This window comes from Apodemus sylvaticus, chromosome 16 (genome assembly GCF_947179515.1).
Source record: "Apodemus sylvaticus chromosome 16, mApoSyl1.1, whole genome shotgun sequence".
Lineage (NCBI taxonomy): Eukaryota > Metazoa > Chordata > Mammalia > Rodentia > Muridae > Apodemus > Apodemus sylvaticus.
Window position 1 is genome coordinate 45,489,870 of NC_067487.1, and position 13,532 is coordinate 45,503,401.

The 13,532-nt window shown below is 37.8% G+C and overlaps 1 protein-coding gene across 1 annotated transcript in view; it reads left to right on the top strand.

Moving 5' to 3' along the window:
- The window catches only part of Itga1 (integrin subunit alpha 1), a 151,572-nt gene that overhangs the window by 119,336 nt on the left and 18,704 nt on the right, over positions 1-13,532 (top strand). The window contains exons 18-23 of the mRNA XM_052160041.1: positions 332-442; positions 2,461-2,670; positions 4,400-4,480; positions 7,947-8,023; positions 9,900-9,989; positions 12,043-12,145. Coding sequence (XP_052016001.1) covers positions 332-442; positions 2,461-2,670; positions 4,400-4,480; positions 7,947-8,023; positions 9,900-9,989; positions 12,043-12,145 — 672 coding nt within the window. The remainder of the gene's footprint in view (positions 1-331; positions 443-2,460; positions 2,671-4,399; positions 4,481-7,946; positions 8,024-9,899; positions 9,990-12,042; positions 12,146-13,532) is intronic.

Genomic DNA, 13,532 nt, shown 5'->3' on the forward strand with positions numbered 1-13,532 from the left:
CAATGACTGGCACCAAGATCTCAAGAGACAGTGTTTGGGACATGTCGCTCAGGTGGTATATCCAGGCAGGTGAGGTATCAGCTCCCTCTGTGGAGCTGCAGGGGAGTTCCCTGTCATAGTCCAGAGCCTCCACTTTCCCTGGAACCCTTGGCAGATAGGAAAGCCATGGTATACCACTTCAGTGAGGCAAGGGCCTGCTGAAGTGTGATGTCAAGTTAGGTTCATGAGGAGACTGTTCCAGGATGACACAGCAGTGGTAGAAGGATGACACAGCAGAGTCATAACAGCCAGTGACTGTGACAGCAGTGACAAGTGTTGTTTCCACTCGTAGGACAAGCATGACTTTCAGGACTCCGTGAGAGTGACTTTGGATTTTAATCTCACTGATCCGGAGAATGGGCCCGTGCTCGATGATGCTCTGCCAAACTCAGTCCATGAACACGTAAGGTTAATTTACAGTGTGTCTTTGTGAATGTATCAGGGAAACTAAAAGACGCAGAATTTAAACCAATTGTGTGAGAGAGAGAGACAGAGAGACAGAAGACATAGAGAATCAAACCACTCTAGACTTCTTCCGGCCCCTCTAACTTTCTCTTGCTTGGGTTTAAGGAAAGTGTAAATGAACAATTGAAAAGGTGTTTATCCTAACAAGCACTCAGTTATGTGTCATAGTTTAGGGATAATGGATGTGCTTATACTGGACCACATACATGGACATCGCTAACCACTAGTCAGAAGTTCCTGTGCTGTCAAGGAGGCCTGCAGTGTAAAGCTTGTGTCTCAGTTACTGTCCTATTGCTTTGAAGAGACATCATGACCAAGACAACCCTTATCAAAGAAAGCATTTAACTGAGGGCTCTAGAGCATTAATCCATGATCATGGTAGGAAACAGACAGGCTTGGCACTAGGGTGGTAGTTAAGTGTTTTCCATCTTGATGTGCAGGGAGGAAAGAAAGACAGACAGAGGGAGGGAGTAAGGGAAAGAGGGAAAGAGAAAGAGAGAGAGTGTCAGTGGGCTTAGCACCACGGAGCTTTTGGAACCTCAATGCCCACCCCCATTGACAAAACCTCATCCAGCAAGGCCACACCTACTTCCACAAGGTCACACCTCCTGATCTGTCACAATCAGTTCTTCTAGCTGAGGAGCAGACACTGAATTATGGGAGCCTATGCGAGAGCCATTCTCACTCAGACCAGCAGAGCTTGCAACAGGAAGTAGCAGAGCAGCACTCGTGCCTCCTGTGGGTACAACATTATCCCAAGAACAAAAGAGATAGGAAGGAACTAAGCTGGGCCACCTCTGTTCTGTTCCCAAACTCAAAGGTTACCATATCTGAGAGTGAGTGAGTGGACAGAGGTGGCAGGGAACATCACAACAACAGCCACAATGGAGAAAAGTTGTCAGGGTAGAGAGTTCCTTGTCCCCATCTTCCAATATCCCACAACCTTCCAAATACACCTATCATCCTACATGAGTCAAATATGGAGTTCAGTCTCGCCTAGGAACTGAGCCTTCAGCAGTAATTAATTTCAGATTTTGCAATACTTTCTACCTACTCTGGGGGGTCAGAGAAAGCCACCACAGCTGTGACTCTTGGATGACATTGTACCCTGTTTGCAGTGTGGGTGGGTGACGGTGTCTGTCAAGATGCTAAGCCATTGGAGAATCACACGAAAGTCAGCACTGTCGTTCAAAGCACAGCACCATAGCGAAGCTGATACAGCATCTAACTAGACTCAAAAGGCCAGAGCGAGATCTTCGAGGATCAGTGCCACTACCCAGACTACAGACATTTTAAAGGACAGTGTGGTACCGTTGACTTCATTTAGCTGAGTGGGTACAAGACAGGTGCTGTTTAAAGACTACAACTACCATGATGTGAACTGAAGGAAAAACAGGTGCTGGACGCCAGTACATGGGGCTTCTTTAATGTAGAGAGGAAGTGGGGAGGTGACAGGGGACTTGGCAGCTATGGAGAGGAGGCATGCTTGACAATAGGCTGATTAAGGGGTGCAGGGTGGAATTTAAAAAGAAGAATCAAGTGAAGTTTCCAATACATGGCTGGATCATTTCCCTGCCTCTTCACAGGCTTCCTTATCACCTCATTCTGTTTACTAGAAAATCATAGAAATGAAGTTGATTGATTTAGAGCTTAGAGTTCTTGACTTGAGCTTTAAAAGTTGCCCTTCATTGGGAAGCAGATACTAGTTTAAACAATCTGTGAAAACTGCCTCTGTTAAAGGACCTGGAAATTAAGAGTACAAGTTGATATTTATTCTTTTCCCCATAAAGCCAGCAGTAAGCGTAACATCCCTTACGATCTCAGCACTACAATCAGTTTCCTCATTGCGCTGTCTCTCTTGCTTGGGCACCAGACCATTTCTCTTACACAAATTAATAGGTAGTTTTCAGGAATCTTTACCTCGGCTATAAAACATGTTCCTGTGAACCGTTTCAGATTCCTTTTGCCAAAGACTGTGGAAACAAGGAAAGATGTATTTCAGACCTCACCCTGAGTGTGTCCGCCACAGAAAAGAGCCTCCTGATCGTCAGGTCCCAGAGTGACAAGTTCAATGTCAGCCTCACAGTCAGAAACAAAAGAGACAGTGCGTACAACACCAGGACAGTGGTGCAGCATTCTCCAAATCTGATTTTTTCAGGAATTGAGGTAAACATATTTATCATTCATTCTCTTAATGACTATTGATTGAACCTATTTTTCATGCTACTGAGCTAATTAATTTTCATTTGATTGATCTGAGCAGAGTAGGGAGCTGTTTTGTTAATATTAGAATACCCTAGTGGTCACAGTTGCAAACTGTTGTTATTTTATTTTATGCATAGCAGTATTATACCTAAAGGCCAGAAGAGGACGTTGGACCCATGGCCTAGAGTTACAAACCATTGTGAGCAGCCACATGGGTGCTTGGATTGAGCTCCATTCTTCTGGAAGAACAGTCTAGAGTGGCCAGCGCTCTTAGCCACTGGGCCACCTCTCCAGCCCTCTTCCCAACCAAGCTTTGATTTTTAAAGCTTTCAGGTTTTTGTCCTTTGAAAAGGCACGTCTCTTCTCAGACTTTGTATCTTAAGAAGGATAGCTGATAGTTCCAAATTCCGTGCTTCACAGAGTCATCAAGCCACTGAAATTAAGATTCAGCCAAGGAATAAAAATATAACCAAAGCTAAAATCATCAACAGAGACAGAGAAGAGTTAGTGTGCTGAAAGGAAAATCTCCATTGAGAAAATCAAGATACTGTTTCTTTCCTTCCTATGAAAAATCCTTACTTTAGCCAAAGATTTCTGTTAGATAATGTGTATTATTTATTTATACTGAAAGGGTTCTATTTGGCAATAATATATCTCTATATCTGACATTTTATTAATTTGACAATAATCCCTTGCATAGGATGCTGAATCAATTGTCAGTATTTCCAGATTTGAACTTAGCTTTTGATTCTGATTCCCAAATGTAGGCCCCAAGTTAAAGTCCTGTGTGTACATGTATGTGTGTGTGTGTGTATTTGAAGTATTTTGAATCACATTAAAATGAATAGTTCTAATATGAATATTTTTATTTTATATAAAAACCTAGTATCTTTAGGTTTACGAATATAGTTAAATTTTGGGAAACTGCTTTATGTGTGTTAGACACTGGGTTAAATAATACATACATACACACACACACATTAATATGTAGCATTAAAGCATTATAGTCTAATTTCCATAAATTTAAATCATTACTGTTAATTCACTCCATTTGTTCCAATTTCATTTGGACACATGTTAACGAAGATAGCCTCATATAACGATCATTTGTTACTATAACATATTTTGTTTGCAGATATTATGAATCTGAAATAATGTAAAGTGTAAGTATAATGTGGAGAAGCATTAATTATCACACGATTGTCTCTGGAAGAGAAACTGTGTTAAAAGGCACTGCCTGTGTTCTCTCCTGCTGGCTTTCTGGCTGTGGCAGAGGGGCAGGAATACCCATAGTTCACAGCTGGTAATTCAAGAGGTCCTTGTCCTTGTATTGCGGCTTCTCTTATATTGTGTGCTGGAGGTGAGTCCTAGTGGTTGCAGCTTAGAGCCTTGATCTTGTCGAGGACTCCAGACTCCTGGCCCTGTGTAATGCTCTGCCTGTGCAGATGTAAGAGTTAGCATCCACCACTGCAGCAACAGTGCTCCTGTTTCCCTTGACTAGTCCTGCTAGACTAGTGTGCCTTGTCCCAAGAGCGCCCTCAAGTGTTGATTTCAGATCTCTATTGTGACTCTCCTCAAGAATCTTGGCAAAGTAGCTCCTAATGCATAGCTGGGAAAATTCTAAAAAGATGAATTTAAATATCTCACCTGCACTTCTTTTCTGAATCTGCTTATTTTTTTTTAATTTTAGGGAATCCAAAAAGATAGCTGTGAGTCTAATCAAAATATCACTTGTAGAGTTGGATATCCTTTCCTGAAGACAGGAGAAATGGTGAGAAGACTGGGTAAAACCTAAATAATCATTGCCAATGAGAAGTGATATGCTCAATGCAAAATGTGTAAATCCTAATGCAGCAGTTATTAGTCAACTAATATTATAAATATTATAATATATTATAAATATTATAATATTATAAATATTAGTCAACCTTCCTAATATTGTGACACTTGAACATAGTTCTTCATGTTGTGGTGACCCCCCCCAACCATAAAAGTCTTTTTGTTGCTACCTCATAACCATAATTTTGTTACTGTTATGAGTTGTAATGTAAACATCTGATATGTAGGATATCTGATATGTGATTCCTGTGAAAGGGTCTTTTGACCCCCCAAAGGGATCTCGACACAAGGGTTGAGAGCTGTTCCTTAAGGGGTAATTTATGATGATGAACATCAAATGCAAAGCTTGTAACATGCATTTGCTATTGTTTGCATTTCTCTAAAATCTGTAGATTGAAAGTTAACCCCTAATATGATAGCATTAGGAGGTGATGACTTTGGGACTCCTGGCTTCACAAAAGAGGCTCAAGAGGGTTTCTTTACCCCATCTATCACATGATGCATACTGTCCCCAGAAAGCAGGAGACCATAACACTCCAGTCTTCTGGTGCTTTCATCTTGGAGTCCCAGACTTCAGAACTGTGAGACAGAACCTTCTACTGCTTCTGAATTACATGAATTAAGAGTCTAAGTTATTTTGTTATAGATCCTCAAGAAGATGTAATCAAAAGCTAAGTAATTCGTATGTCACATTCAAATAAAAAGGCTAAATATATAGTAGACAACCATTTTATGTTCCTGCCAGTAGAAAATGAGACTTCTGGTTTATTATTATTATTATTATTATTATTATTATTATTATATCATCATCATCACTCTAGTGCATGTGAAGCAATGTTTTATAGTAATTTGGATTTGCATTTTCCTAACAGCAAGAGGTGATGATGTTTTGAGTAACTTTTCACATATGCACACAGGTACACATGCACACAGGCACACAGGCACACATGCATGAAACCCCAATCTTTGGAGAAATATATGGTACAATCCTTTTTTATTGAGACACGGACTCATGTTGAGCTCAGGCTAGTCCTAAACTTAGGATATAACCTGTGATGTCAAGAACTCCCAGAAATTCTCCTGCCTCTGCCTCCTAAGAGCTAGGAGGTGTGAGCCCCCACATCCCACTCCTCACCTGCTTTTAAGTTAGGTTGTCATCTGTACTATTACATTGTGGGAGTTCTTCAAATAGCCTGGAAGACTTTCAGTTTCTTTCCAAGAATTTTATGATTTTTGCTCTGACACCGAGGTCCGTGGGGAAACTTCTACCTTATGTGTACTGAACACAGCCTAACTTACACTTGCTTTTGAATATGCAGCTGCAGCACTTAAGGAAGGCACTGGAATTGGATATTTCCTTCTCTTCCAGCAATTCCTTTCGCTTGGGATAAAAGTTTAAATCGAAATATCTCTTAAGTTATACAGAGAGTGGGGGGGGGGAAGAATTTGTAGGCAATCTCAACTTGGGTTTCACATTGAGAATATTTTTGGGTTCAAGATCTAGACTTTCAGTTTAAGTATTCAAGTTACTTTGAACATACCATAAGCATCTCCCTCGGGCCTGTTTCTCTGCCAGTACCTTCCGGTAGACACAGAGACCTGGAGAATACCAAGACTAAAGTGTCTAGGGTAGATGTGGAGGTTAAGGAGAAATAGGGAAACCCCATCCAATAAAGGTCCTTTACTGAAGTAGTTCTCAAGGCCACAACTCCTTTGGGGGATAAATAACCCCTTTATATGAGACACATATCAGATATCCTGTCTATCAGATATTTACATTATGATTCAAAACAGTAGCAAAATTATAGTTATAAAGTAGCAAAAAAATTTTTTTAGTTGGGGTCACCATAATATGAGGAACTATATTAAAGGGTCACAGCATCAGGAAGGCTTAGAATCACTGCTGCACTAGACTAGAGATCAGTACTCCAGTGCTAGGGGAAAAACATCTTTCTTAAAGGAAATTTACTCTGTCTAAATAAAGATCATGTATAGAAGAGAAGAAAACAAATGATGTTTTCTTCCATATGTGCTATGATACAGCCATGCTAATCTCATGACCCTGAAGGTCTTCATCACTCCATCTGTGAACAGCACCAATTGTTCACAAGCTGTAAATGCCTATTTAACCTTTAATGTAAAGATATTATTTTATGTGGTTTCTATTAGGTATTTCTGGAAAGTTTTCCTGACTCAAATTTTAAATATTTCAATTGGCACAAAATAAAATTAGTTTTGAGAGTGAGGAATACAATTTCATAAGCATTGTGATGAGATCATTGGACAAAACATGCAGATTATTTCTGATTTTTTTAAATAAATTGTTTAAAATATTAATATACACTTTAATATAATTGTTGGCATTCATATCCAGCCCGTGTGTAGGCAGAGCTTCTAAAAATCGAGCTGTCTGTGTGTGACACCTATACAGTAACACCTTCTGTTGTTTCTTACTGTTTTATATATTGAAAAAAAGCTAAATGTTTTTTCAAAATATATAATTTAAAAGAGCTAAGCCATTTTTGTATTATCTTATTACATTATCCTGTAGTGATCTGAGAAAAATACTACCAAATTAACAAATCAAATGTTTTCCTTGTTTTATTATGGTAGACTTTGTAAATTCTAGAGACTAATTATTAACATGTGGCAATCATGTTCATTACTCTTATGTGGAAGGTTGTGGTAATAAAATAAGCAGGATGGCTCTTCTTGATTTGTGGTTTGCAAACATGCTATTTTTTTACATGCTTTTTGCATACATGCTTTTTGTTTACATGCTTTTTGCATACATGCTTTTTGTTACTATGACTTAAGGCATTTAAACTCAATGGTGTGTGCATCTTGGTGCATTCAGACTGCTATAAGAAGAGTCGGAATGGAACAGCATATAGATGAGAAATTTATTTCTCACAGATATGGAAGCTGAGAAATCCAAGATTAAGACAATGTCATGCCCAGTGTCTGAGAAGGACACACTTTTTGGTTCAAAGATGTCTTCTTCCAGCATTCTCTGGGAGTAGGAAAGGCAATTCCCTGGTAACTCTTGCACAAGGGCATTAATCTCATGTGGATATTCAAGACCTGTTGTCTACTAAAGGACTGACCCTCTCCTGCTGTAACATTAGTAACTACTAAACTTGGACATGTAAACTTTGAATGAATAAAACATTCATACCACAATGGTATGCAAAACATATTACATATTCACCTCTAGAAGTACATATGCATCTTGTATTTTATTGTGTGTGTTTATGATGAAGCTTTACTTTGTAAGACAATGTTTCTAAGTAATTTCATAATTTCTGTTTAGGTAGAGATTTTATATAAATTATATTTTACTCAAAGTTGATGTATTCTTCATCTGTTACTTAAGATATCTCTTTTTCATCTCATAGGTTACCTTCAAAATAATATTCCAGTTTAATACATCACATCTCTCAGAAAATGCAATCATTCATTTAAGTGCAACAAGGTTGGTTTATGTGTGTGAACATATATGTATTTGTGTGTCTCATGTCTTTCATGTAAAATTTGGTAATTTTACTTTGTAGAGTTGTAGAGTCACTGGTAGCTTCTTGAAGCTTTTTAAGATCAGCAGAAATTAGCAGTCCATGAACCACTTTGCTTCACAAAAAATACCATGGGGGTAATTAGCAAAAGTAGAAGAATTCTTAGTCAAAACAAATAAAATCATTAATAATATTAGCTGTAGACTATCTCGTAATTGCATGTCATTCATATCTGCCAAACTGTATTTATGGTTAACAGAATCTTCTAATTTTAAACATTCCCTAGCCATTTATCAAGGTCAACTGAATAATCACACGGTCTTCAAATTTTATGGTACCCTTTCATACTTCAGTAATTTTTACTTGAATCATTCAAAACTTTTCAGCATCATCCCAGAACACATGCAAGAACACAGGCCCTGAGCCTAGGAGCAAAGTTCATCTCAGAGAGACTGAGGCAGCGTGCACAGGGCCTGTGTGGGTCTGCACCAGGCCCTCGGTGTAATTATGGCTTCTAGTTTATGGGATTCTGGAGTGTGGGAATGCATGGGTCTCTGGTTCTTGTTCCTTCTCTCAGGCTTTTCCTTCTGATTGTTTGTCTTGTCCAACTCTGATGTGTTCATTTTTATTTTATGATTATCTCTGTTTCTAATGAGAGAAGGAAATAGAGTGGATCCAGTCAGGATGTTGGGTGGGAGGAACCGAGAGAAGCAGAGGGAGGAGAAGCTACAATCACAGCATATTATGTGAGAAAAAAAAATTTTTTAAACTTATGCTTCTCTCATACATTGCACCTATTTTCAACAAAAAGGGAAAATAAATTTTAAAAAAGAAAAGTAGGCGTTGCCTTGAACAAAAGTATTTGTTTATTAACTAAGTTCAATTCTTCCTGGTTAAATAAAGACTACTACATATATATTTTTTTAAAGTAGCGAAAGATTAAATACAGAGCTTGAAGGGGGTTTTAGCTTCCTGCTCGGTATAGTTTTCCACCAGAACATATACTGTGAGGTCTAGTGGCTTGGTTTGTAGTACCCACCATGCTTCCTGCATATAATCATTACTGTAGAGATGGAAAATAAATTAACAGGTAATGGATAAATTAATTGAATCAATTCAGTTTAACTGGGCATCTACTGTAGAAAATTTCATGATAAAATATCCATTTTGTAGATAGAAAAACCAAGGCAGAGAGAGATTAAACAACTCGATGTAAAGTTCAAGAAAAACTGCATTCCCCATTATCTGGCCATATAAATTATATTTTCCTCTATTCTTTGTTTATGAATATATGGGCATATTGTGTTTAATGTATATGTATGTATAGATATAAATAAATTTCAAATATTATGACAATTATGCCCAAGTCAAGGAATACAAAAAAACATAAACAACATGCATACTGAGTATTCAAATAGGAAAGACTATTAAAGGCAACGTAAGAAGATGATAGATTCACAATTAGCCGTGTGAGCCTAGTTGAGTCTCTGTACAAGAGCTTCGTACATGATAAACATAAACTAAGGTGATTTGTATCCAAGTCTTTATGCCACAGAATTCAAAAAGTCTCGGCATTGTAATGATTAAGCCTGCAGATTCTTATTATTTCAGACAATTTAGATAAGTATAGTCTAAATGAATGTGGTTTTCAGTTGTAAATCAACAGCTTGGTAATGGTAGCAATGCCCAGCTCCAGCCTCCCCTCCTCTCTCGCTGAAAACAAACCAAGAATTCTCTGCTTCTGTATTTTATTAAGTTGCCAATATAATCTCTTTCAAGTGCATAGAGATGGTGTGAATAAACAAATTTAACGGTGACTGTGACTGTGCTGTTTTCCAGCGACAGCGAAGAGCCACTGGAATCTCTTTATGATAATGAAGTAAATATTTCCATCCCAGTGAAATATGAAGTTGGGCTGCAGTTTTACAGGTAGGCTGAAGCCACCTTTATTCATTGTCAGCTTTCTTTCTTTCTTTTTATTTTTTTAGACCAGCACTATTTATTGAAGATGCTTTTTTAAATTAGGTATATTCTTTATTTACATTTCAAATGTTGTCCCCTTTCCTGGTTACCCCCCCCCCCGAAAATCCCATAAACCATCTCCCCCCATTCCCCAATCAACCCTCCCTGCTTCCCTGTCCTGGTATTCTTCTACACTACAGCATCAAGTCTTTCCAGGACCAAGGGTCTCTCCTCCCTTTGGTATCTAACAAGGCCATCCTCTGCTGTCAATGTGTCTGGAGCCATGGGTAACTCCATGTATACTCTTTGGTTGATGGTTTTGAGCCTGGGAGCTCTGGGAGTACTGGGTGACTCATACCTACAGAAGGAAATACAAAGGCAAAAGGTTAAGCAGAGTCTGAGGGAAAGACCACCCAGAGACTACCCCAGGGATGCATCCTATAAATAGTTACAAAACCCAGACACTGTTGTGAATGCCCACATGTGCTGGCTGATGAGATATAGCTATCACCTGGGAGGCTCTCCTAGTGCATGACAAATACAGAGGGGGGCACTCTCAGCCAGCCATGGAACTGAGCACAGGGTCCCCAATGGAGGAGCTAGAGAAAGGACCCAAGGAGCTGAAGGGGTTTGCAAAGGCATAGGAGGAACAATGATATGAGTCACCCAGTACTCCCAGAGCTCTCAGGGACATTGTCAGCTTTCTGATCACCAAATGGTCCCTGGCTGAGAGCATCACATCTAGGATGCTTAAAGGGGCAGGCATTGCAGTGCCACTTCAGACCTGCCAAGCGTGAAATTCTGGTGTGGTGCCCAGCATCCATATTAAATTTAGTCTCACAAATAATCCACATGCACCCTAACATTTGTGTACTCATGTGCTCTAAATATCAAAATACAATGTGCGAATGACAGGGCTTAGCTCCTATTTAGTAGAAGCTTAGCAAGCCAAAATCCTTGACAAACTGCAACATTTTCTGACAGGTCAGCAGCGTACTTCTGGTCACATTTCTGGTCGCTGTTCTTCCTCATCCTGTGGGATGGGATCCAACCTCCCATTCTGTCCCATGCAGCTAAAGCTTTTCTCATTGGTCCCCTGTTAATTTCTTCCACTGTCCAGAAACCATTCTTTCCATCCAGACCTTATTTTCCATTCAAATACCCGTCATGTTTGTAAATTTCCACTCCACAGAGTCTCTTGCTTATGAATTTCCTTCCTGGAGCAGAATTGCAAGCGTTTCTATATAAATTTGTACAATGCATATAAAAATATGAGAGACGCCAAGGTCAGCCTAGTCTAGTTTCATCTTGTTTTGTTTTGTAAGGCACTTGTTCTTTGGTAATGACAGATCAGAAAGCTGGGGTTACAGGCCAGGTACTTATGTTTCTTTCCCTTTGAAGTCTGTTGTCTGTTGCCTGATTTGCTGCATCCGCTTCTGTCAGCACAAAATCTTTTCCCAACAATTCTCCACTTAATTTAAATCAATTTTTGGCACACATTTATAAATATCTTTTGTTTGTCTTCTCTTGGCTGAAGCGCTGCTTTGGGGGATAGTCTTAATTCTACCAGGGTCATCCAAGGACTGTGACCTTTGTAGGAAAATTAAGCATTTCCATCTAGCAGTAACAGTGCCTTAAAATTGTGTAAATGTAAATTTTTTTTAAAATTTCGTTTCAGTTCATCAATACTAAATATATCAAATTTTTGTCTGATTTTTCTCTAAATTTAAATGCTAGCGGTCTCATAGAAACTGTTCACTTGTTAACAATGAAATTATATTTTGAAAGTTACATATAATTTAACATATTGGCATCAAGTAAGCAACAGTGACTATTGGATTAAGTGATTCTTACCATCCTCAAATATTTAACTGAGGTTTGGGGATAAAGGAACCACTGTCTGTTTTGAACTCTGCAAATATTTTTATGGAATCGTATAATGTAGGGAAAGAAAAAATGAAGTCAAGTAAAATTAACTGTACTGTGTTTTATTTTTATTTTTCCAATTAATTCTTCTAAGTTCTGCAAGTGAACACCACATTTCAGTTGCTGCCAATGAGACTATCCCCGAGCTTATTAATTCCACTGAGGACATTGGGAATGAAATTAATGTCTTCTATACGGTAAGTAACCACTTCTAAGTCAATATTATAAATAAGTTATTGGTATTAAGAAAACAAGAAAGAATTTCAACATTTGCTCTCTATATTCTAGCATATTTTCCTTTGTAATTTAGAAAATTTTATGTTAGAAAATTTTGTCAAATTGATAATCACTTCTTGACCTTTAGGCTAAGATTAAGTGCAAACTGGTATTTATATCTTGAGTCAATTTTAAAAGCCAAAGTCTCTAATTTCCTTATAGTAAGACATATTAACTTAGAATGGATTCCTAGAAAAAATTACTCTGATATCAAGTAGATATTACAAATGCAAGGTATATATGCAATATATACTAATATACTAATATATATATATATTAGTATAGCCAAGAAAATCATATTTCACAGAATCTTGACAATTTCAGAAATGAATTCTTTCAAAATTCTTTAGGGATTTATTTTATTTAATTAATTAATTTATTTATTTATTACTCTTTATTTATTCAGTGAATCACTGTCTCTTGTCTGTCTTTTGCCCTCATATGAATTATGTGGTAAACTACAAACATTAGTATCACACTCTCCTTAAGTGATATTTTCTACTACATTTTCTTTTCATGTTAAGTTCTTTATTACAAATGTCACCTAAGCTCTGGAGCAGGCTGTCCCAGGGTCAGGGTAACCCTTAGAGATTCAGTATTATTCAAGAAGAAAAGAGCATCCAATTCAGATGGATGATTTTTGTATGTATGCCATCAAGTGATACAACACCCTTATAAGTGGAGGCAACCTTAACGTGTGGCAGAGTTGTCAGCAATGAAAAATGAAGTCCTCTTACAAAATGGAAACAAATGCAGACTCTTGAGATGAATCTGTGTTTTCTGCTGAAATTTCTGTGATCAACCAACTCCGTTCTGGGAATCAGCATGAACACAATCTCCCTGCTCAGTTCTGGAATATGATATTGTAATTCATACTCTTTGGCTTCTGTACCATAACAAATAAAAAGTAATGAAAGGAAAAAATTTTGAATGTTGTAGTTCTTCATTTATTGTAACTTATTAGGCTCCAGCTTTGAGATGGGAACTCCCTATTACAAATAACGTTCATATGAATAATACAGTATATCTCTGGTAGTTTTGCTGTATTAAATTAACTGAAGACCTGCCATCAATGTTTGGGCAAGATAGACCCCCACTGTTGAAATTAACTCTAGAATAAATTAATTGACTAAAAATAAAACAATGTATTTAGGTGAGACCTAGTGACTTACTATCAGTAATTTTCCCTAAGAAATTATTAATGATTAAAAAATTTGGCAACACTCTTATAAAGTGCTTAAACTTTTAACCCTTAACACTATGAAATTACTTAAATAAAGTGTCATTCATTTGGTGAAGACAGTTATA